At 39.9% G+C, this 22,391-nt stretch overlaps 1 protein-coding gene across 1 annotated transcript; it reads right to left on the reverse strand.

Annotated features, from left to right (window-relative positions):
• Window positions 1–2,358: 2,358 nt before the first annotated feature.
• Window positions 2,359–14,048, reverse strand: LOC102221344 (delta-type opioid receptor-like). Its single transcript, XM_005810825.2, has 3 exons — window positions 13,579–14,048; window positions 7,205–7,560; window positions 2,359–5,634 (listed from the first exon to the last, which is right to left on the reverse strand). Exons 1-3 carry the CDS (start codon window positions 13,815–13,817, stop codon window positions 5,105–5,107), a joined length of 1,125 nt encoding a protein of 374 aa, XP_005810882.1. The 5' UTR covers window positions 13,818–14,048; the 3' UTR covers window positions 2,359–5,104.
• Between the last annotated feature and the right edge of the window lie 8,343 nt (window positions 14,049–22,391).

Raw genomic sequence — 22,391 nt, forward strand, 5'->3', positions numbered from 1 at the left:
TCCAACAAATCAAGTTTTGGTGACTGTTTCCAGCTGGGACTGAGTGAGACGCAGGAACTCAACCAGGACAGGTCCCCAGTCTGTACACAGGTCAAACAACAATGTATACACACACAAACACACACACACACACACACACACACACACGCACGCACGCACACACACACATCCCTATGTTATTAACTACCTCACACTGATGTCAAGCAAATGTGCTGTAACTACCACATGCCATTGTCAGGTGATTCAAAGTAAAGAAGTAGAGAAACTAATTCTCTTCTAGAAATGTCCTGATAAATATGTTAATCTTTTAAAGAATTCTCATTGACTTACAACTTAAGTAATAGCAAAGGTTTCTGTTGCCTTCACAAGCTAACGTTAGCATCTTAGCATCTCAAAACTGTTTCACTTATTTAATTGTTCATTTGAACCAGCTACTAACTTCACTATCAGTTTAGTTTACTCTGATATGTTTGATGGTAACACGTCTCTCTCTGAGTTTTTTTTTTTGATGTATTGCATAGTGCAGGTTTTATGCTAGCTAGGTTACCTAACAATGCTACTGGAGATGCTATAACTGTGGTGTAGCTATATAAGTTTAGTACAACCTCTTTGTTTCATAAATTCATAATCTCATCTAAAAACTTAGAAATAGAAAACCATTCACATTTTCATTTGAATGCAGCTTTGGAACATATTTGAAAAGGGCTTGAAGAGGCTTTAGGAATACCTACAGATACTGAAAGCTGTATTACACACTTATTACGGTATTGTAGAAGTGGACAGGAGGCACCAAGTCTTTATCTTTCCTGGCTTGTGCCAGCAACAGAAACATGGCAGGTAGTTGTGCTAGTATGACTGAGTTTTGAAACTATATTAAAACAGAAACCAAATGCAATCCACTCACAATTAGCAAAAGAATCATTTGGGTGTTTCTTGAGGCGGCGGAGAAAGAATCACACAGCAGAATATCAATTCACTAGTTAACTCTGAAAATGAGGAAGAGGAGAGCACACAGGAAAATCTAAAGACAGAAGATCAGTTTCCAAGAGACAGAAAGGATTTCTGGATTCACTAGCAAATGTGTTGCTTTAAATGACCAACTTGATGGAAGAGTCATTAAGTTTCTATCACTGTTTGATGCTCCTGCTCTGGATCTATGTAGTTAACTCAACCCTGCAGTTTATCTGATGTGGATGCTACTAGCTTCAGCACAGACATTTGAAGTTTGTAATGATTTAAAAAAGAGCTGCATCAATTCAGTTTATTTACTAAGTCCCTCAGATCGGAATGGGGATAAAAAAAAAGAAACTGCTGAATGACAAAAGAATGTCATATTGTCATACTTCAAATAGCACCTTCCAGAAAACTGAGGAACATTGTCTTCTACATCTGCATCAGCTCAAGTGGTCCTGATGCTAAAGACATGAGAAATAATGTATTCTTATTTTTTTAATTTTACTTTATTTTTCCAGGACAGAAATCCATTGGGATTATTCATCTTTTTCTCCAGGACGTCCTGGTCAGGATGAAACCAGAGCTGCACAAGATGAAAACAAGCCATTACAACTACAACATAACACCAACAACAACAATGTCATCAAACTAAATTATTTACAGCAACAAAGTATCAAGGAATAAAACAAAAATGACAATTAACAACATATAAATAAAAAATACAGCACTGAGGCTCAAGATATGAGTGAAATCTCTGACAGTCCAATTTTGTCTAAAACTAGAAGAAAAATCTGAGCTGCAAATTTTTCCATCTTGATGAGTCAAAATAGGACAAACTCATCCTTCCTGACACAAAGGCCGCCTTAAACCGCAGCCAGCTACAAGTCCAGTTAGTACAGCACATTTCAGAACCAGGCAGGTCAAAGTGCTTTACATCATAAAAATACAACACAGTAACCAATTATGAAACAAACAGTAAACATTACATCTTGTTAAATCCCATCATCAAGAAAATATACATCAAATACATTGACCAGAGCTACCTTATTAGCCAAAGGTAGCTCGAAACAGATGGACTGTGTGTTTTGGAGTTCAGTGAACGTGGAGTAGATATATGTTCCTAAACCTGCTTTGTATTTGAAAATAATCAGAGCTTCATTCCAAGAATACAGGGTGAGGTAATGAGGTAAGTGAGTCCATAACCCAACTTTCAGTAGAGGTGGGCGGAGCTATCACAAATATTGATAATATCAACATCAAGTCATGTTTTATTGGATTGATACTAGCCTCTTAAGATCGATGCTCTAGTTTCAGATTCGCTCTTGAAGTTTTAATTTATTTTTGTATATCTTAACTCTATCTCAAAAATGATTTGTTTGATTTGCTCTCTAATGATCTTTTTTTTTTTTTTTTTTTGCATTTTATATGTTTTTGGTTTTCCATTGTTTCTGTTTGTCATGTTAATGTGTCATTAAAATATAAACCGTGACCAAATTCTCTCCTATGCTTGAACACAGGAGAAACTTCTGGAACCTAAAATGCGAAAAATTTGATGAATTATCAAACGTAAATCAAAAATATTGATATCAGCATTGGTATTTACCCTGTATTTACCTGGTGCTGGATTGATTCTACAATATGTAAATATATATTTTTGGTGCAGGGTTATGTTGTTTAATAGAAGGAGCTGCAGTTAGTGGCTAAACGAACAGTGAGAGTTTAATTAATCTGGCCAACTGGATGGAGAGGAAGGCAAGAAGTCAGAGATGGAGGAAAGGTTTCTATTAGCTGCAGTTCCATTACAAATGTGAGGAAAACTTTTTCAATATGTTGAAAAAATACATTTCCACAATTGTATTGTTTCCATTAATTAAGAACCAATAAAAATCCCATATAAATAAGTCATTATTAAAACATGTCGTCTTCATGATCTGTGCCAGTGACAACATCAAGTTGTTGATCATGTGACTCGTGTTTCCATTGCATGTTCGATAAAGCCAAGAAAAAAACCCACCTCATCCTAGCACCAACTCTTTTAATGGAAAAACAATTAGTTTTTTTCCAAATTGGTATGTTTACATTAAGCAAATAAATTTTCAAAATGTCAGCTTGTGCAATTATATGGTTAATAGAAAGGCAGCTACTGGAACTGATGAGGTTCAGATTTATATATTAGAAGGACAGCTTAGGCTGGGAAGCCAGAGAGGCTAAGAGGTCAGGAGAGGACGGATACGGACATATGAGTTAGAATTTGGAGCTAAGCTACAGGAGGAGAGGAAGGTCACAGAGAAAACAAGACTCATGAATGTAGTGAATAACAACATTCAATGACTGAATTTGCATTCATTCATTTGAAATTAATGCAAATGATTCAGTCTAGTGATCCCTGCAGGAAGCATCCAAAAGAAGAAGAACTTGCATCATGTTTGGTACTGTTAGCCTAAAACAAAAATATCTGCTGGAGACTGAATATCTGTATTCATAATGTAGAGAACATTACATTCTTTCCTGAAGAAATGTAAATTTGCAAAGGTTATGTGCTCTGAGAGACATTCACACACCCAACAAAGGCAGCAATAGTCATAGGATGAACAGCGACACACTCTGCAGCACACGATACGGAAACACACGAGGAAACAAATCACATGGCGAACATTTACGTCTCATGTTGTTTACAGAGCTTGTGCTATTTATTGTCTCCATCTCAGAGCCAGTGAGAAAGTCCAACAGTTTCAGTAGACTGTTCTTACACATGAAGTCTCTTCACTTGTTTATGTTTCTGCGTGAAATAAAGAGACAGCAGCAGAATCTGAATATTCAGAGGGAAGAAAGCGGAACCAATCACAAAGCACCTCAGCGTTTAAGTTACTTAAGATTAAATTGTTTTAATGCAAACATTTACATCATCATTCCACCTTTTCTTAAGTTAATTACAGACCCTGCAATTAACTCTGTTAAAGAAAATCTTATTGAGTCAAACCACAAGTTTTAATTCAACACAAAGTGAAAATGGTGAAAAGTGAAAGTAGTGTTAATACTTTTGAAAGGCTACATATTAGTTCAGATGTGTTTAATGTCTCTCAAACGCCTCACTCTGTTGTCATAGTTTAAACTCTGAACTTGCAGGAAAACCCACATTTAGCTGGATTTGACTTCTTTTACAAACAGTCGTGTGAAGCATGTCCGCTCAGATGAAGTCATCATTCATCACCTCCGTCTCTGCTTCCAGGACCGCTGGCTCCGGCTTCCAGGACCGCTGGCTCCGGCTTCCAGGACCGCTGGCTCCGGCTTCCAGGACCGCTGGCTCCAGTCTGATTGAGGAAGCTGAATTTCCCAGAGTGAGTCATCACTTAAGAGAGCACCGCGCCACTTTTCACAAGTGTCCAACAGAGCGAGACAGACCTCAGAGTTTCTTTTTCTAATTATCGTTTGGAGTAGAATTGAACCGAATTTCACTGGCAGCCTCTGAAGTATTAGTCTGCAGGCATTAAGCCGTTGTCATGGTTGAGGTTGCCAGTGGTGGTCACCAGTGGACAGCTGAGTAGCAACAAATTTTGATCTCAAAGTGGGTCTGTGATATGTATCCTTCCATGTAATTTGAAATTGATTGTATTTCTAAATATTCAGCAAGAAACACTTAAAAATCCTCCAATCACACGTTCTAGTGCAGCGCAGATCGTTGTGGCCTCCTTTTGATCGAAACAGTTCAAGCAGAGGACTCTTCCACCAAGCCATCGTTGGTTTGGTGTGTCATACATTTCTCACTTTGTCAATGCAAAAAAAAAACCAAACACTGAAGCTGTTTTTGTTTTTTTTATATGGATGTTTCACCTGCCAACACAATCACTGAAATCCTTCTAAGTGTACCAGCTGCTGCTGTTGTCTTGAACTCTGCTACCGTCTTATTCTGAGCTAAAAACAAACAACATTCTGTTTCATGATCTTGCTGTAGGATGATGGGCTTTGGACAATCTGTGAAAGTCAGACACTGTTTTTGACAGTGAGCTCAGAGATTCCTGCTTATTTTACCCCAGTACTTCATCCTCACTGGGCATCAAAACTCTGTGGTGGAGATCAGGGTGTCCTGTGACTGTGGATCTTGATGGATTCTGCTCATGTTGGAGCTAAGTAGGACCCGCTCCTCGGCTAGTCATGCAGGCTTCCTTCCCGCCTCGGTCGGAGCACAGACAGACACCGGCTCCCGAGTGGTGTTGCGGGCGCTGGTCACACTGTTCTGCTCCGTGCGGGTCCGACAGGGCAGGCAGAAATCCCTGAAGCAACGCTTGAAATTTTCATCCAAAAAGGCATAAAGGACAGGATTGAGACTGCTGTTGGTGTAGCCCAAGGCGATGCATAAGTGCCAGCTGGCTATGACAAAAGTATTCCTGGTGTTGATCTCCACCATCGTCCTCACGATGATAAAGATCTGGATGGGGGTCCAGCAGATGATGAAGGCCGCCACCACCACCAGGACCATGCGGGTGATTCGCCGCATGTTGCGGTCTTTCTCCTTGGAGCCTGAGAGCAGACGGACGCTCCTCAGACGCAGGATCATCAGGCCGTAGCAAACAGTGATGACCATCACAGGGACCACAAAGGCGAAGATGAAAACACAGATCTTAGTCACGGTGTCCCAGTACCAGTCAGGATCCGGAAATTTCAACATGCATGTAATGTTACCTGAAAGAGAACGGGGGGAAAATCGATCTCATGCACTTAAAGCTCAGCTAAAGGATTACAAGCATTATCATCTCCATTAGGCTCCAAAAGTGCAAAACAGTCTCAAAACTAACACTGGGGGTGAATCAATACAACTTTTTCACTTCCAATACGTTGCTGAGATTTGAGTATCGCCTGATACCAATATTGACCTGATAGTATCAGTATGTATGAGTCATGCATACTGTTATTACTTATTTTGTAGTGTGGAAAAGGCTTGGTCTAGTGATATTACTCAAACAGAGAAAAATTGTCAACAGCAATAAGTATGAGAACGACTGAGTGATTTATTATGAACCAATGGGTCTGCCATACAAACACTACCATATAGGAATGCAGGATATTCCTATAAAATATACTTATATTGCATATTTTAAATGCAGGCTGTTATAATTCGATTGTTGATCATTTTTTGGCTGATCCTGATATCAGTATCAGATGGGGACACCACTGAGTAATACTGCTGCAGGTTATTTTCATAAAGCCAACTAAGAACAGTAGTTGTCTCAAATCATTTCATATGACAGTTGTGTTTCCAATTTTATGTTATCAACCTCGGTCCAATTTGATCCACTGCAGTCAGAATCAGATTTAAGTCTAGACATAGCACAGCTTTATGTGATTACAATATATGGTGAGTTTTAGAAACTGAAAATGTCAAATGAGTCGACCTGCTTTGACTCTCACTTATCCAAAACTGAGAATCATTTTTGCCCAAAACTTACAATCACAGGCAGACTCTTTTGTACTCATGTTCATGTTTCCAAAAGACATGAGTCTATTAATGGTCAGGAACCAAAATTGCAACATTTGTTACATTTTCAGCTACAGCAGTTTGTTTCATACTGCACTGTCAAACAAACTAAACCCTTAAAAGGCTGTTCCTCTGTTCACCTGTGGTGGCACTGTACCAAGAACTACTGAAAACGTCTGAAGAAGAAGATATGAGCATGACTTCCTTCTTCACAAAACATAAACAAAAATGGAGTGGGGTCAGATTTTGGCAGCTTGAGAATTTTTCTTTTTTGCCTTTAGCAAAAGACCATAAGCCATTACTACACTAGCGGTAAACGTTCACGTTTGTTTTGATTGGATTTACCCAGAATGTCCTGAGCTATAGTCCACTTCCTGCTTTTAGAGCGGACTCTGGTCCACTTGGCATTCACATATGCATTTGAACCGCACCAGAGTTCAATTCATCCAAACTGAGACCTAAGCTTTAAGGTGGACCAGAGTTCGCTTTTTCAGTTTGCATCACAGTTCGATTGTGCAGTCACACCTCCCCAAATGTTTGTTTGCCTAGAACTGGACATTCTAGGCAAACAAACTGAAGTTTGATTAAAGTGGACTAAACAGGGCTGGTGTGAATGCAGCCTTAAATGTATTTATGAGTACCACTATTCACATCAGCTTAAGTACCTCCAATGTCAATAATACCAGAAAATAAATTACCATTAGAAATAATAATAACTAATGCTTCAAGAAATCTAAATTGTCATAATCGTCAATGTGAAAGAGACCGTTTCCCTACCAGCCTCTGTCACTCTGGTCACAGCCATAACCATAATCGGCACCCCAATCGCGGATGACAGAACCCATATCAAGACATTGATCATCTTAGCCTTGACTGGTGTCCGAAAGCCCAACGCCTTGACGGGATGGCACACAGCAATGTAGCGGTCCACACTCATCATAGTGAGGGTGAAGATACTGGTGAACATGTTGTAGTAGTCAATGGCAATGATGAGCTTGCACAGAGGCTGCCCAAAGGGCCAGGTGTTCATGAGGTACTTTGCACTCTGGAAAGGCAGCGTGCTGGTGGCCAGGGCATCGGCCAGGGCCAGGTTGAAGATGTAGATGTTGGTGGCTGTCTTCATCTTGGTGTATCTGGTTGGAACCAAAATGCACACAAGACAAGTAGAAGAGTTAAAATCAAACAGCAACATTTAGAATAGTTGGTTATGGGGTGTAGGATAAACATTGAGGGACAGTTTGGGAGGATCAATCATTGTATAGCATCTTTTGATGTCTTATCATTATAAATATATTTATTCTCTGTGCTCACCTCTTTTGTTTGTCAAAAAATGTACAAGTAATCAGAAATTGAGAGCTTTTTTAGGTGCAAAATATTGGACTTTGAGCTTTTAAAAACATGTTGAGACAAACCCACTGCCATCTGGTTGAAGGGTCAGGAGGAATATTCAAATCAAATTTAGAAAAGGTCACCCTAATTTTCTGGCTTTAAGGGTTTTCTTAAGTTTTCACACTGAAATTTCAGTAACACGTGCAATGACACTTTATGAATTATGTGATAATATCAACTTACTAGAAACAATACAAATTCAGCACTGTCTATTCAGAAGCTTACATGTTTAAAAGTATTCATTTAACACCTGAAGTTAAGCTTGTTCATCTGGGATTAAAAGGATTAAAAGACCTTTTCATTACTGAGCTGTGATTTAAGAACAAGCATCTTGTGTAATTTGATATTTTGAAAATATATTTGCTTAATAGAAACTGAAAAAAAAGTTAAAAAACTCTCAATTGTCAATAAAATATTTTGCTGCTAGGATGAGGTGGTTTTTCTGCTTAATCGAATGTTGTTTATTTCACAAAACTGCAGTGGAAGGACTTGTCTCACATCACACGAGTCACATGATCACTGGGGCAAAGAAGACACCAGGAAGTAGCCAGAGGGTGATGATTGGATGACTTCACTGTGGGAACAAACTTGTCCATTTGTGATTTTAACTGCATTTGTCATTTAACGGAAACACCACAATTGCAAAATTGCATTTCTTCGACATTTGCGGAATGTAGACAAATGTTTGCGCATATTTGTAATGAAAACGCAGCTACTGTTCGATTTTCAGAACTAAGTGGTCCCTGTTGACCTTCCTCAGATCTCTGGACACCGTGAATCAATTTGCCAATTGTCACACTCATCTATTCTTTACGTTTTTTTCCCCAACAGGTTGATCTATGCTTGCGGGCTTCACTGCAGATTTGTTCCTCCTTGTTCTGATTCAACACCTCTAAATTTCCAGAGTCTTTTCAGGACTTCCTTGAAAAGGACCTTTTGTCTTGTCCTCATAAAAGTACATCTGCTGTTCTTAGGTAATCTCATTTCCTTACTGTGGATGCCCACTCAATTGACTTCAAACGGAGGCCACTTAATTCTGAACTTCATGAGCAATCGACTTCATTTTCTCCTAACAAGTGTGGTAGCAGGAACGTGGAGGACTGAACACCTACTAGGAGTTTTGTGCTGCAGACTTAACCTGCATTTAGAGCAGGCCGTCCCCAGAGATGTCAGTGTGAGCCTTTCCACAGCAATCAGACCAAGGGCTCTCAACAGCACCACCGCCCAATGCCCAATCCACACTGACGTGAGGAAACATGCAGATCTGCTATAAATAGTGCTTGTACGCATTTTAGTGTTTTGAAACAGGCATCTGAGCGAAGGCCAGAATCCAAAATTCATGAGGCTTCACTTATTTACATGCAGCCGGGGGAAAACGACTTACAAATGGATGTTTCTTTTTTTTAATATATATATAAAAAAGCTTCTGATTTGAATCAGCTCAGATTAAAAATTCCCCACATCTAATGGTCTATTATTCTGTATCTTTTCCATTCTGTGTGCTGCCGTTGTGTTTACCTGCAAAAATGTTCATATTTCTTATCTCAGTAGCTTCGGGTTGAATTTTATTTGAGTCTTACATGCTCAGAGGTGATTTAACAGACTGCTTGTTGCACAAATATCAGAGCTCTTATCTGCAGCGGTTACATAACCTCGCTGATGTGTTAAGCAAATAAGACATTTATCTATAATGAAGGTCAAATCCTTAATGGGATAGTTTAGACATTTTTCACCAAGGTTCAGTTAGAAGCTTTTAAGTAGTAAATATATTCCCAGCTGGTTGATAATTGGTGTTTTTAACATTAATACATATTAGAAGGACAGAGTTACTGAAGCATCAATCTGGGAGTAAAGTCACACCTGACTGCATGATAAAAGCAGTGGCATTTAGTAATTATGTTGGAGCTAACCAGCTAATTGCTATTCATTCAAACTCTTATGACACAAATACGACACTAAGCGTGAGACCGAGGTAAAAACTCTCAAAGGTGCTAACAAGTAGTTCATACCTGCAATTCTCACCATTGTGTAAGAATGGCAGCCATATTGGATCCGGGTTTTATTTTTGTTTGTTGAAGTGGGAACATAAAAAAAAAATCATACCTACAAATACAAATAAAAGTAAAAATGATGTGGAAAAATAATACCTGCCTGAATCGAAGCTGAGAGCTCAGAAGCCAACAGCAGCCGTTGTATTGTTAGTTCCCCTTCTTACTCTGACAACCTCATTTTACTTAATTACTTCATCTGTCTACGTCTATTTAATGTTGGGTTCTGTTTTACAGGATAAACTTCATAACTTCCAACTTTGCAATGCAGAACAAAAATCTACCTCTTTTGCAAAGCGAGTCCATGAAACATTTCTTGGGGAAGAAAAAGTTGATGCTTTGCAAAGACAGGAACCTTCAACACTTTGTCCTCTTCTAGTGTTTCTCTTTAAACTGTCATTACGAACAAAATAATAATCCAGTGTCTCAAACCAGCAACCAATCAGTCAACTACACATTTCTCCATTTTTTAAAATAATTTTGTTTTGCTCATTACTTCTTTAATTTGTTTTTTTTTTTTATTTACTCTAAGGTCCTTTGTGATTCTTTCATTGTGCAAAGTATAACTAAAGGCTAACAGATTAATTCACTAACAAGTCCTCTCATGTGATTTTCATATGAAATTCATTGGATTTGTGTTTTCCTGTAAACTAACTATGTGACCTGCAGCGGCTCTTAGAGAGCAGAGCTTTCACTGCAAGGACAGAACGGCTGGACGCCCCGGTGGAGAGGAAACCACTTCAATCTGATTGGAATGAGCTTTTTCCTTTCTTTGTTTATACTGCAGAAAATTCAGACACAAGGTTTCATTTGAACTATTTCTGCCTTTACTTTATAACAAACATTCACCTTTCTCTTCTGTATCAGCTAGTTATTAAATATTCCTTGTCATGACTCATATGTTTTTAGGCATCCTTAATATACATTTTTATGACAGTACGTTTGCACTGTGTAGCAGATTGATTGACGATGATTATAACCTGGCAGCATGCATTGCAGCAGTCTTCATAAATTTACATTCAGTAAAGGAGTCAAACTGGACACAGTTTTGGATTTTAACAGTTTTGAGGATTTAATCATTATTCCACAACAGTTTCCAAATACATATTCTATAGACAAACCAGTTATTAGAGATTAAAATATTAAAAAGGTTTTGTTTTTTTCTTGGTTTAATTTTTCCTAATAGCACTTTATTTTTTGTTAAAGGGCTTCAAAAAATGTATTAGCATGTTTTGACCTCTAACCTACATCATTATTACCTCCGTCGGTTCTCCTGTTGTGTTTTGTTTCACACACGATTTTCACTCAGACCTCAGAAAAATGGAAAATCATTTTATACATTTGAATTTTCAGAAATGCTCTCCCGTTTTTTGTTTGTTCCACATTTCCTCTTCAGATCTTGGCTTTTGTTTCTCTTCCAGTAAAATGCCACCAGCAGCTGATCTGACAGTTTGTTTCTGCTGCCAGGTCCTGCTGCTTCTCCTCCTGTTTGCCCGTCCGCTGAGACCGCGGTGTTAGAAAATAAATCTGACCGCACTTCTGATGTGCTGGCAGGATCAGCCAATCAGAGCAGACTGGCCAAAAGGAGTTAATGGAGCCTGTTTCTAAACAGCATCCGCAGGCAATTACGTTTTATGATCTTTACATAACAGAAGAAGAATTACTTTATTCATCCCAGCAGGGAAATTATTTCGCAGTTACATCAAGAATTTTTTATACACAAATTAACACACACATGACAGGAGCTGTGTCTGCAGGCAGCCAGCTGAGCCGGCGCCATTTTTGAAGAAGGACATGCGGCAAAGGTCGTCAGGACCGGGAGTCGAACCCGCGACGTCCGCAGGTCTAAGGCCTCCAAATGTGGGGCGTGCTAACCCGCTGCGCCACCACAGCACGCAGCACAGAGTGTATTGCAGTGGATGAATAAAGTTCTTCTACTCTATTCTATTAAGTAAACAAAACTCTGTCAGTATTATTGGAAACTTTATGTTTACTATTCAACTGTTTAATGAGCATAAATAAATATTGGTACATTCAAAGATACGATTAAGTTACTTTGTTGAGTTTCTTAATATAAATCCCACATTTTTCAGTATGTTGCATCCTGAAGAAAATGTTTTCTAATGTTTTTCAAGAACAGTATTTGTGTTTATGGTGCTATGACTGCTTTCTATACAGAAGAAATTGTTTTTCAGCTAATTTTTTTATTGTTTTTTATCATTATGATACAGCAAATATCACGATATGACTCTATGTGCACATAGTGGTGGTAAGAATGTGAAAATGTATATGCAGGAAATCTCTTGATGATGAAGAGAGTTAATCCAGGAACAATAGAATCCAACACATGCACCCAAATACACATCATGACGTAATAAGACATGATTAAATTCATAAACATTTCTTTTCACTTCCTGCACAAACCCAATCCAACCAATCAGGCTGCTGAGGTCAGAGTGGCAGGTGCTGCTGAGCAACTTCTAATACAAATGCAGTTTTCACTGAAAAGGTTTTATTTTTAGCATTTTATATTTTATTTTATTTTATTGTAAGATTTATTTATTTTATACTCTTATCTTGACATTAGATAAATAAATCAGAATTAGTTAATAGTCCAGTACTTTCTGTTTCCCTGGGTTGTGACTGTAATGGGACACACACACCTTCTGTGAGCCACTGATCAGCAGGACTCGGGTTCATCCTGCCTACAGACGCAGTGAGCAGAGGAAGGTCGCAGCACGCCGTTAAGGAAAAGCAGCAAAGAGATGATTGCTGGGGGTCACCACGTCTCCATAACAACCAGTAGGAACTGTCTGAATGCCAACTGGGTGCGAGCAAAAAACGACGCGAGAAAAAAAATCTGGCATTTCTGTTCCACCTTAGAAAAAAATGCAGTCATGAGGAAGTTGTGAAACTCTACAGGGAGTCTGACCAGCGCTGTCCGCTCTGGTCAGATTAGATGAAGAGTTTTTCAGTCACAAACACTCTGGTTACGTTCAGCATAAATCAGAGGACCATATCTTGAAAATCTCCTCATGTTTTGTTTGTTACAGCAAATTAGTGACTGGATCTGCTGGGTTTCCTTAGATGGAAACGCTTTGATCAATTTTTAATAATCCAATCATTTGGAATTTACGTCTGATTGAATTAAAATGATTATTTTCATGAAGTGCCTTGAGATGACATTTGGAGCTACTTAAACTGAATTGAACTGAATTTTATGCTGTGGGTCAAAATCCACTCCAGAGATTCCTGAGGATGCAGTTACCCTATACTGGAATATTTGAAATAAAACTATGGTGAACTCTTCCAGTTACATGAAAATGAGCCATAATTAGGTATTTTAACAAGCTGATTTAATACATATGGCTACTTTAACACAGAAAAGGTTCATCAGACTCAAAATGAACGTTCTTTCTTCCACATTAAAGACCTTATTCCTGCAGAAAAGATGAGAGGAGAGACTGAAGAGATCTGTCTGAGGGCTCCAGCCACAGGAAAGCAGTTTTGATGAGACACCAGAGGTTTCAATGGAATTTTGTCTCTAATTAATAAATTGGAAAAGCTGGAACTTCAGTCTTTTCTGACTTAAAATAAAAAGTCCCCCATTTTTAAGTAAGTAGTTTTCATCCCACTTACAGTCACTTTTTAGTTTATAAAATCCAAATTAAACCTGTTTTATTGTATAAACACACACACACCGCTCATACTTACCTGACCACTCCGTACATGACGAGGACGTTGCCCAGCAGTCCCACGACGCAAATGACCGAGTAGAGCGCCGTGATGGACACGGCGATGACCATTTCCCCGGCGCCCCTCACCGGGCTGCCGGGCTCCGTGGCGTTCAGCTCGGCCAGCTCCTCCGGGAAGGTGACGTTAAAGGGGATGACGGAGTACAGGTCGGACAGAGAGAGCTGCGCTGCGGCTCCGGGGACCGTGTAGGGCTCCATGTCCGCCCCAAAGTGGCTCACTGCTAACTGTCGGGATCTGACGCCCAAATGGGGGATTCAAAGAAAACCATAGAACAGAAGCAGAAATTAAAAGAGATTTTTCCCCACTAAAATCCAGGAGGAACAGAAAGATGTGTCCTCGAGGCAGCGGTGTGTTTGTGCGCGCGCTGCGCTCCTCCTTTATGGTCCGCCCTAAATCGCGTGCGGTCAGCAGCTTCTGGTGAAGTTTGGGACAAAGATGAGGAGATATTGTTCCCCAGACATAGTTCCCCACTACACCCCCCCCCCCCCACACACACACACACACACCACACACACACACACCCCACACACACACACACCCATTACCCCCCCCCCCCCCCCTTACACACACACACACCATCCATCCATTCATCCATGGATGAAACCTAAAAATCCAAGCCTTTCTAGCATAAATATGCAATATTTGTTTAAAAGTAAATGATTTAATTATTTATTAACAGTTTATTTATTTTTATTTTGAACTTTTTAGTAAACTCAACGCTCAGTTGGAGCGTGTCCAGTCCCAGGGCTCAGCAGTGGCTCTGTCTAAAAATTATTTCAAAAGAATCATCTAATGTTTCAAATATAAATGTATTAAGAAATGCTGTTTTTTCATGTAATAAATAGTTTTTCTCACTGGCTCTAAAAAATACCAGTGATATTGCTTTAGTTATATTTTTTGTGTCATTAAGCTGGAAATCATTAACTTTTTTCCCCCCATTTTTATTTTCCACAAATGTAAACGTCCCACACAGAGGGAATCATATCCAACATCTTTTCTGCAAATGTTTCATGTTTTTTTCTTTATTTTAAAACCTCAAAACAGCAATACAACACGGTTCTTAAGAAATGTCAAATTTTCTGAACTTTGACAACTCCAAACATTTTCCTTTTTGTTTTTTGCCTCTTGTTTTTTAAAGTTCCTGTAACATTTGCAGCTGTAAACAAGTCTTATTTAGCTGGACTAAATGTGGCTCCTGAGGTTTGTACAGGCAGCCGAACTCTGGACTCTGGTCTGGGCCTTAATGTTTGTGAAACAACAAAGAAAAGACAAACCTTAGATACGTCTTCAATGTTCAGACTAACATCGATCATCAGAAGAGGGTAAAGCTTCACCTCGGACTGCGCTGCCTGGTGGCAGCAGGCTGGAGCAGCTCTGTTACGCTAATTCTGAATTATTCGTTTTGTGGACTTTGGTTCCCAAATTCTTTGGTCGAGTCGTTGATGTTTGCACAATTACGCCCTCTGCTTCTGGACACTGTGCAGCTGGAAGGAGTTTCTTAACTTTCAGACAGTCGCTATGCTGTGTAACCATGGCAACAAGGTGTACTTTACAACTGGCAGCAGCTGATTAACATCTCATAAGACACCTGAACTTTGAGCCCAAATTCCAGAGGAGTTGAAAAAGAGGCTTGTTCCCTTTGGGACAGATAAAGTTTTTTTTTTTTAGCACAATTGAACTGAATTGAAAGAAAAAACTAAAACAAACTATTATTGGAAACAAGAGAGAGATGGACTCCACTGGGACAGCAACATTTGAACTCTTTGTTCTCATGTTTGCAGTCTGTGGAACAGTCAAAGTCAGACAATGCACGCTGCACAAAGCTGTGAGCATATTTGTTGTTTCTACTTGGAAGCTGTGGGCAGGAGAAAACACAGACCAGGATCAATAACCCTCCTGTGGACTAATTAAAAGGTGTGTGTGATGCTGCAGAGAAGGAAGCCACACTCAGTCTCAGAGTCTCTTGCTGTACAATCAAGTGACCAACACTTTGCACTTCTTATGAACCTTTAGAAACTCTGTGATTTAAATGGTAGTTGGCAACAAGGAGCATCAAAATATTTCCACAAATTAGATATAAAAATGTTCAAAGTATTTACTATAGAAAACAGGAGGCTCCATGTAACCCACGTTCATTATGTTAAATAATGTATACTTTATGTATTTCTATCTGTGTGATCAGAAATGTTACAACCTTTGTCCTGTTTTGTCACATTACAACCAAAAAGGAATCATCCAAATTTGTCTTCAAATTGATATAGAATTCACTCTGATGGATGTACACAAGGCCCACGATGGGGCGATCATTTGTTGTATTTTACTTTGCTGATAAAGCCGCTTATGTTCACATAAAATGTCAGGGACACTTCGGTGAACAAAAGCAGCTCCATTTATTTGCCTTTTAACACAAAGAGCAAATCACATGACAGGTGTGGTGAAGAAGACGAGCAGAAGCTGAAACCAAGCATCACAATGTGGAAGAAAGAGGATTTGATAACGGCGTGGTGAATGGCCTGAGTATTTCAGAAGCTTTTGGTTTCCTGGGGTTTCCACGGCAGCGTGGGGAGATGCTCAGAACAGCAAACTGATGTTCACATTAAGCACGCGAAACATCACAGAGTAACAGATTGGAAAAATGCTGCCTGGTCTGGTGAGTCTCATTTTCATCAGAGTGTGGCGTAAACAGCATCAAAGCGTGGATCCATCCTGCTGTTTATCTACAGCTGTTTTCACACCTGATGGTCCGGTAGAATCGGTTTGATTGTTCTGTTTTCAGCTGCTGTGGTTCTCATCTCCTCTGCACTCTGTCAAACAAACCAAACTCTTTGGAAACCTTTTCCCCTCCTGGCCTGTGGTGGCGCTGCACCAAGAACCACTGAAGGAAGCAACATGAAAACCTTTGAAGAAGACAATGAGAACAACTTCCTTCTTTACAAAATGTAAACCAAAGTGAAGTTGCGTCAGATTTGATCAGTTTCTGTTTTGTCTTTGGTTAAAAACCACAAGCCATTTCTCCCACTAGAACTAGACTCGCTCCTTTGTTTTGGTTGTGTTTACCCAGAATGCCCTTCGCTATAACGCACTTTCTGTTTTTGGAGCTGCTCCTCAGAACCACGCCAAGGTAGACGTATTCTGTCCACTCTGCGCAATAACTCAGACATATTTCTGTAGCCGATCTCAGGAGTTTGTGGAGTCAGATCGACTGAACTGCGGTTTGCTCATCCAGAAACTCGGGGCTATTGATTGGGTAAGGCTTCCAGTTTTTTATCAGCTGCCACCAGTTGGTTTTAAGGCCTCGCCAAGGGAAACAGATTCTCTTTTACTAGTTCCGAAATAAAAACATGCTTCAGAATTTCCATTAAGGCGCCGCCGTGGCTCCAGGAAGTCCTTGTAATTACTGTCCCGTCCAGCCATCCTGTTCCAGCTGCAGCAGAATCCAAGGCTTATTAGGAATATGTAAAGTAACACAGTATGCGGCGCGTCTCTGAGTCTCCCACTCATAACCTCTGCCATCGGTGTGTAATTGACCCAGCTGTCACTTTACCAAGCCTCTTTGTATTTTAATGAGTCCTGCTCTCTGTTGGATTTTTTTTTCATTTCTCTCTCTCACTTGAATTGTTACCCAGAATGAGCGTCAGTTCATTATTGCTTCTGGGTGGAAGTCACCTTAGAAACACCGAGGGACGATAATGTTGTGCATTTCCATCTCTGCACTCCTCTCTTTTATTTTGGACAGTGATTTCTTCATGCTGAGCAGAAAATACAATTATTATAGTTTTCACTCCAAACTTGTGGTGCTGGGTTGAAACAGTTAGCAGCAACATAACACTGGGTTACAAAAAATATTTTCTGGAAGTTGTCAAGTTTTTTTTATTTATTGAATTGGGACTATTTAGCACTACTGAAGGAGTAGTACCACTGAAGGGCTGCACAGTGGTGCAGTTGGTAGCTCTGTTGCCTTGCAGCAAGAAGGTCATGGGTTCGATTCCCGGCCCGGGGTCTTTCTGCAGTTTGCATGTTCTCCCTGTGCATGCATGGTCTCTCTCCGGGTTCTCCATCTTCCTCCCACAGTCCAAAAAACATGTCAGGTAAATTGGTCTCTCTAAATTCTCCCTAGGTGTCAGTGTGTGTGTGTGTGTGTGTGTGTGTGTGTGTGTGTGTGTGTGTGTGTGTGTGCGTGTGTGTGCGTGTGTGTGTGTGTGTGTGTGTGTGGTTGTTTGTCCTGTCTGTCTCTGTGTTGCCCTGCGACAGACTGGCGACCTGTCCAGGGTGACCCCACCTCTCGCCCAGAACGTTAACTGGAGATGGACACCAGCATCTCCTGATCGCACTAGGGACAAAGTGCATTGATTAATTAAGTGTGAGTGTGTTAATTAAATGTAATAAAATTGTATAATAAACACTGATAAGGGTAAAAACATGTAGATTGAACATTACGTCTTCATTGTGTAAAATTCTCTGTCTCTTCTCTGTCCTGCTGCTCGTCACTCATTGATCCAGATTCTCAGGAAACCGATCCAGATGTGAGAACAGGTCATGCATTTTGATGCTCATGTTGCTTCATAGTTCAGAAAGTTGACCTGATTGAGCAAAACCAGTGTGATTTTTGGATTCAGCTCATCAACATGACCCTAAAACAGTTGAAAAAACCACAGACAGTGTTTTGGCTGTAAACAGTGTGACTGTTTGTCACGTTCATTTTGGGCTTTTTTCAGAACTATGGTGACTTTGAAAACAAGAATTAGACACAGTTTGAAAACAGGGACAAAAAGGTGCTATTTGGTGAAATGTTCCTTTAACTCCACCATTTTGTAATCAATTAGCTCCTCGAACAGCTCTCACTAAATATTTGACCCCTTTCTGTTGGCAGAATGACAAGTTGGTTTCTGAATCAGCTTGTTCAACTGTCCAACAATTTTGAGTCCTCAAGTCATTCAAAACTGGCCCTTAGCATAATGCTATCAATGCCGTGCTCGACAGTTGGTGCAGTTGGAAATCGTGGACATATTTCCTCCAACATGTGTTAGCAGTGAACAGAACAAGAAAGCAAGAATGATGAACACCACAGCACAAGTTGGATCTTTTGGGTGGAGGGTGACGAAGTTGATCTTCTTCGCTCCGTTTGGCTCCGTCCTCCAAACATGTCTGTGCAAAGCTAAACCTCCACCGCTGTGGCGTATACTCAGGGTTGCACAGTAAACTGCTGGGTGGGAAACAGCGTTCACATCAAACTGCTTTCTATGTGACACTGACCTGAGAATGTTGAGATTCAGCATTACCTAGAGCAGTGGTTCTCAAACTTTTTTCAGTGATGTACCCCCTTAAAAATATATTTTTAGTCAAGTACCCCCTGACATGGGCAAAATATTTTTGGAATAAAAAAGAGGTACAGTGCTGTAAAATCACTGTCTGATTTATTAAAGCCAAACAACTTATATCAGTGAACCTGACAAATACATCCTGTTAAAAAAGAGAGGTAATTTAACGTTAACTTTGGACAAAATGTTTGGCTCTTTCCTCTTTAATTTTCCCGGGATCCTCAGCTAGTGGCGGCGTGCTCTAAAGTGAAAACAACAACAAAGCGCGTTGACGTCACAGATCACAGAGTTTAATCTCATACAAAGCAATCAACAACAAAGCTGCAGAGGAACAGAGATATGCATTTTTCTCATAAAAATAAAGACAGACAAGGGGAAGACAGACAAACACAAAACAAAGACAAAACAAAAAGCAAAGACGTCTTTGGAGAGAGAGCCAATGCAAAAAGGCAAAATGGTGGCCGCTCTCTGCATTTTCTCTTCCGACACTAAATCTTATACTAAAGAGGTGTTTCTCTATTTAATTTATGCATTCTAGGCGTTCCTCTTGTTGACCAACTGGAAACTCCCTTAAGCACTCAGAGAAACTTGGAAACTCCACCTGATCTACGCAAAGATCAAAGGACCATCTGCCTTCTACCGAGACAAAGAAGCGATCGCTGGCCCTGACCCCCCGTGGCTCCCACGGTCATTCTGAGTACAGAACGATCCTGAGATAAGACCTCACAGATACCTGTGAAATCTAAAGTCTCTGTCTCCCAAGGAAAATGCTAATTTTATGGCTTCGCCTGTGGCCCGGCCTCACAGTGGGGGTCCCATTGAGAGATCTCCCTTAATCTGCATTTGGTTCCTGTGTCTCTGAATGCTAACCCATCTGGTTTAGTTTTAAATGCTTAACACAAACCTGTTCAAAATAAGAGTGTTCCATATATCTTTTAAGATTAACTGTATCAAGCACTATATATAATCATTTTTCCTCAACAATCCATATTACAAACATTGCATGGTTAAACAAAAAAGAAAAACAGAAGACGGTGACCACCAGGAAGGTATAAAACCAGTCAAAACTGAAATATGCAAAACGCTGCTAATTTATATTGGTCTCTGTAATGGTACAAAATTAAATATATACATAAATAATAATTCAGTGCATGAGCACACATTTATATTTTATCGAACTTTTTACAAACTAATTTTTCCCAAGACTTATTATGAGGAGCCTACTGACTTTTTAAAGATATTTTGAAAAGCTTCACGTACCCCCTGCAGTACCTCCACGTACCCCCAGGGGTACGCGTACCCCCATTTGAGAACCACTGACCTAGAGCATACCATTACCATACTTATCTGTCAGACTGTCACTTTGTGCTACACCAACAGGTTTGAGGTGGAGAAGAAACAGGGCCTCACTAGTTCATCAAACTTACTAATATCCATTTGGAAATGAAAAACTTTGTCTCAAGAAATGTAGGCATCTCAGGGACAGCCTTCACAGAGTCCACGCAACTCACAGATTATCCGCTGTAAAATGTTCACTCTGGAACCCCGTTAAAAAATAAAATGTTTAGGATCATGTGAAATACAGTTTCCCCATGTGGAGAAGAGGTACAAACAATCTCAAATGCTGATGTTCTAGAAAAAGACGTTCTCGTCTTGATTTCCTTCAACTTTCCCATTGTTCTGTTAGCACAACCAAAGAAAGCTCTAAATGCAGCCAGGAAGAAGCGACTCCCCAAAACCAACGAGTTGATTATCCAAACACAACCTGGTCTGGCTGTGACCAAAAGTAAAAACGACAAAAACAAAGTCACAATGGCACAGAAGCTCAATAGGAGTTAATTGGATCAAAGTCCTTTAGCGCTCCACTCACTGGGTTTTTCTGACTCAACAAGAGCCAATTCTGATCACAGTGTTGCATGATGAAAAACGACGCTCTAAAACAGAGCCAAGCCTCAGTGTTTGGTGCTAATGAGGATATATTGCTCTCACCTCCTTCCAACTGTTTAATCACAGCAGGAAGAGAGATGGATGTCACTTCATGTAAATCAGTTCTGCTGCGAAGGCAGAGAACACTCAGTATTGGTGGAAATGAACATCATCACCTAGTTTTGTGTGAGGATGTTATCCTGGCTGTAACTTAGTATTCAAACTTAAACTTTTTATGTGTTTTTTTTATATTTATTTTTGCCATTTTGATCTCACAGTTACTATGTGGTGAAATCTGGGATTTACAAAGCAACAAATCAATATTTGTCCCACAGGCTCTGAGAATATGAAACTATCTGGGTTTTATAATACTAACAATGGAGGAAAAGCAGATTTTAACATCTTGACTGCAGGGGACTTCACTTCCAGCACCTGAATGCAAACAGCAAATCATAAAGTGCCTGAAAATCTAGTTTTAAGTTACCGGATAACATCAAAATGTATGTATTTATTCATTTATGTATTTTAAAGCCCTGTTGTGTGGAGCAGCAGTTACAGATTAATAGAGACTGTAAATTAAACCGCCGCAAACACATTTTTGTGCTTATAAGGTGGTTACTAAATACGTTTTCAACTACACAGTGTTTGTGCTGCACTGCAGACACATTTCTGATACGGCATAAAAGCCTTGCTACTCTTGAAAGGAAAAAAGAGCAGGCAGCCCTTTGTCAACACATCTAATAACAGAGCAAAGCTTGAGGGATAAAATCCCAAATGAAGGAGTAAATCAAATATGGAGCTCATGAGCAGCAGCAGCACATCATCTGTCAACCGTAGCTCTGCTTCTGCAGTGGTTCGGTTCTGCCTGTCGGAATTTTTCTATTATTGATAATTTATTCATTTACTTATTTATTTATTCATTTATTTTTGTGTGTGGTGCAACAAAACGGCATTTTATGCGCTCCCCTTCTGATCCCAGCGTCAAATTACACGTGACGGCTTTCCATCGTTCAGCTGATGCCGATCCTGTTGCCGGGACAACAGAAGGAGTGGAATATTAGCAGGTGGTGAGTTCATGTGATCTGCTGTGCAACCTCAGAGGAGCTAACTGAGTCAAGTCATATCGAGTTGTGTGACTTGATTCGTACTGCACAGGGGCAGAAAAACTCTTTTAATAAACATCAACCTCCTGGCAGGAGAACCCCATGGAGCCGCTCAGTGACCCCAGCCAGGGTCAAGTAAATGGCCTATCTTACTATCATACATACTATTCTTTCATACAAACTATAATATACATGCAATTTACACACACATGGCACTAGCTGTGCAATTGCAGTGTTTCCGTTAAATAAGAAGTGAAATTAAAACCACACATGAATGTGCTTGTTCACGCACTAAGTCATTCAAAATTATAGCAGCGACGAATGTTATCAGTTATGTGAGATATATTCATAATTCATAGTGAAGCTAGCGCTCATCATCTATCAGCCAATCAGAGGATACGTCTGCATCTTATTCTGCCGTTGG

Source organism: Xiphophorus maculatus, chromosome 13, assembly GCF_002775205.1.
Source record: "Xiphophorus maculatus strain JP 163 A chromosome 13, X_maculatus-5.0-male, whole genome shotgun sequence".
Classification (NCBI taxonomy): Eukaryota; Metazoa; Chordata; class Actinopteri; order Cyprinodontiformes; family Poeciliidae; genus Xiphophorus; species Xiphophorus maculatus.

Coding starts and splice junctions, on each gene's coding strand:
- LOC102221344 (XM_005810825.2), bottom strand. CDS start 13,817: ATGGAGCCCTACACGGTCCCCGGAGCCGCAGCGCAGCTCTCTCTGTCC. Junction 7,561..13,578: donor GTCATGTACGGAGTGGTCAG/GTAAGTATGAGC, acceptor GGTTCCAACCAG/ATACACCAAGATGAAGACAG. Junction 5,635..7,204: donor GACCAGAGTGACAGAGGCTG/GTAGGGAAACGG, acceptor GTTCTCTTTCAG/GTAACATTACATGCATGTTG.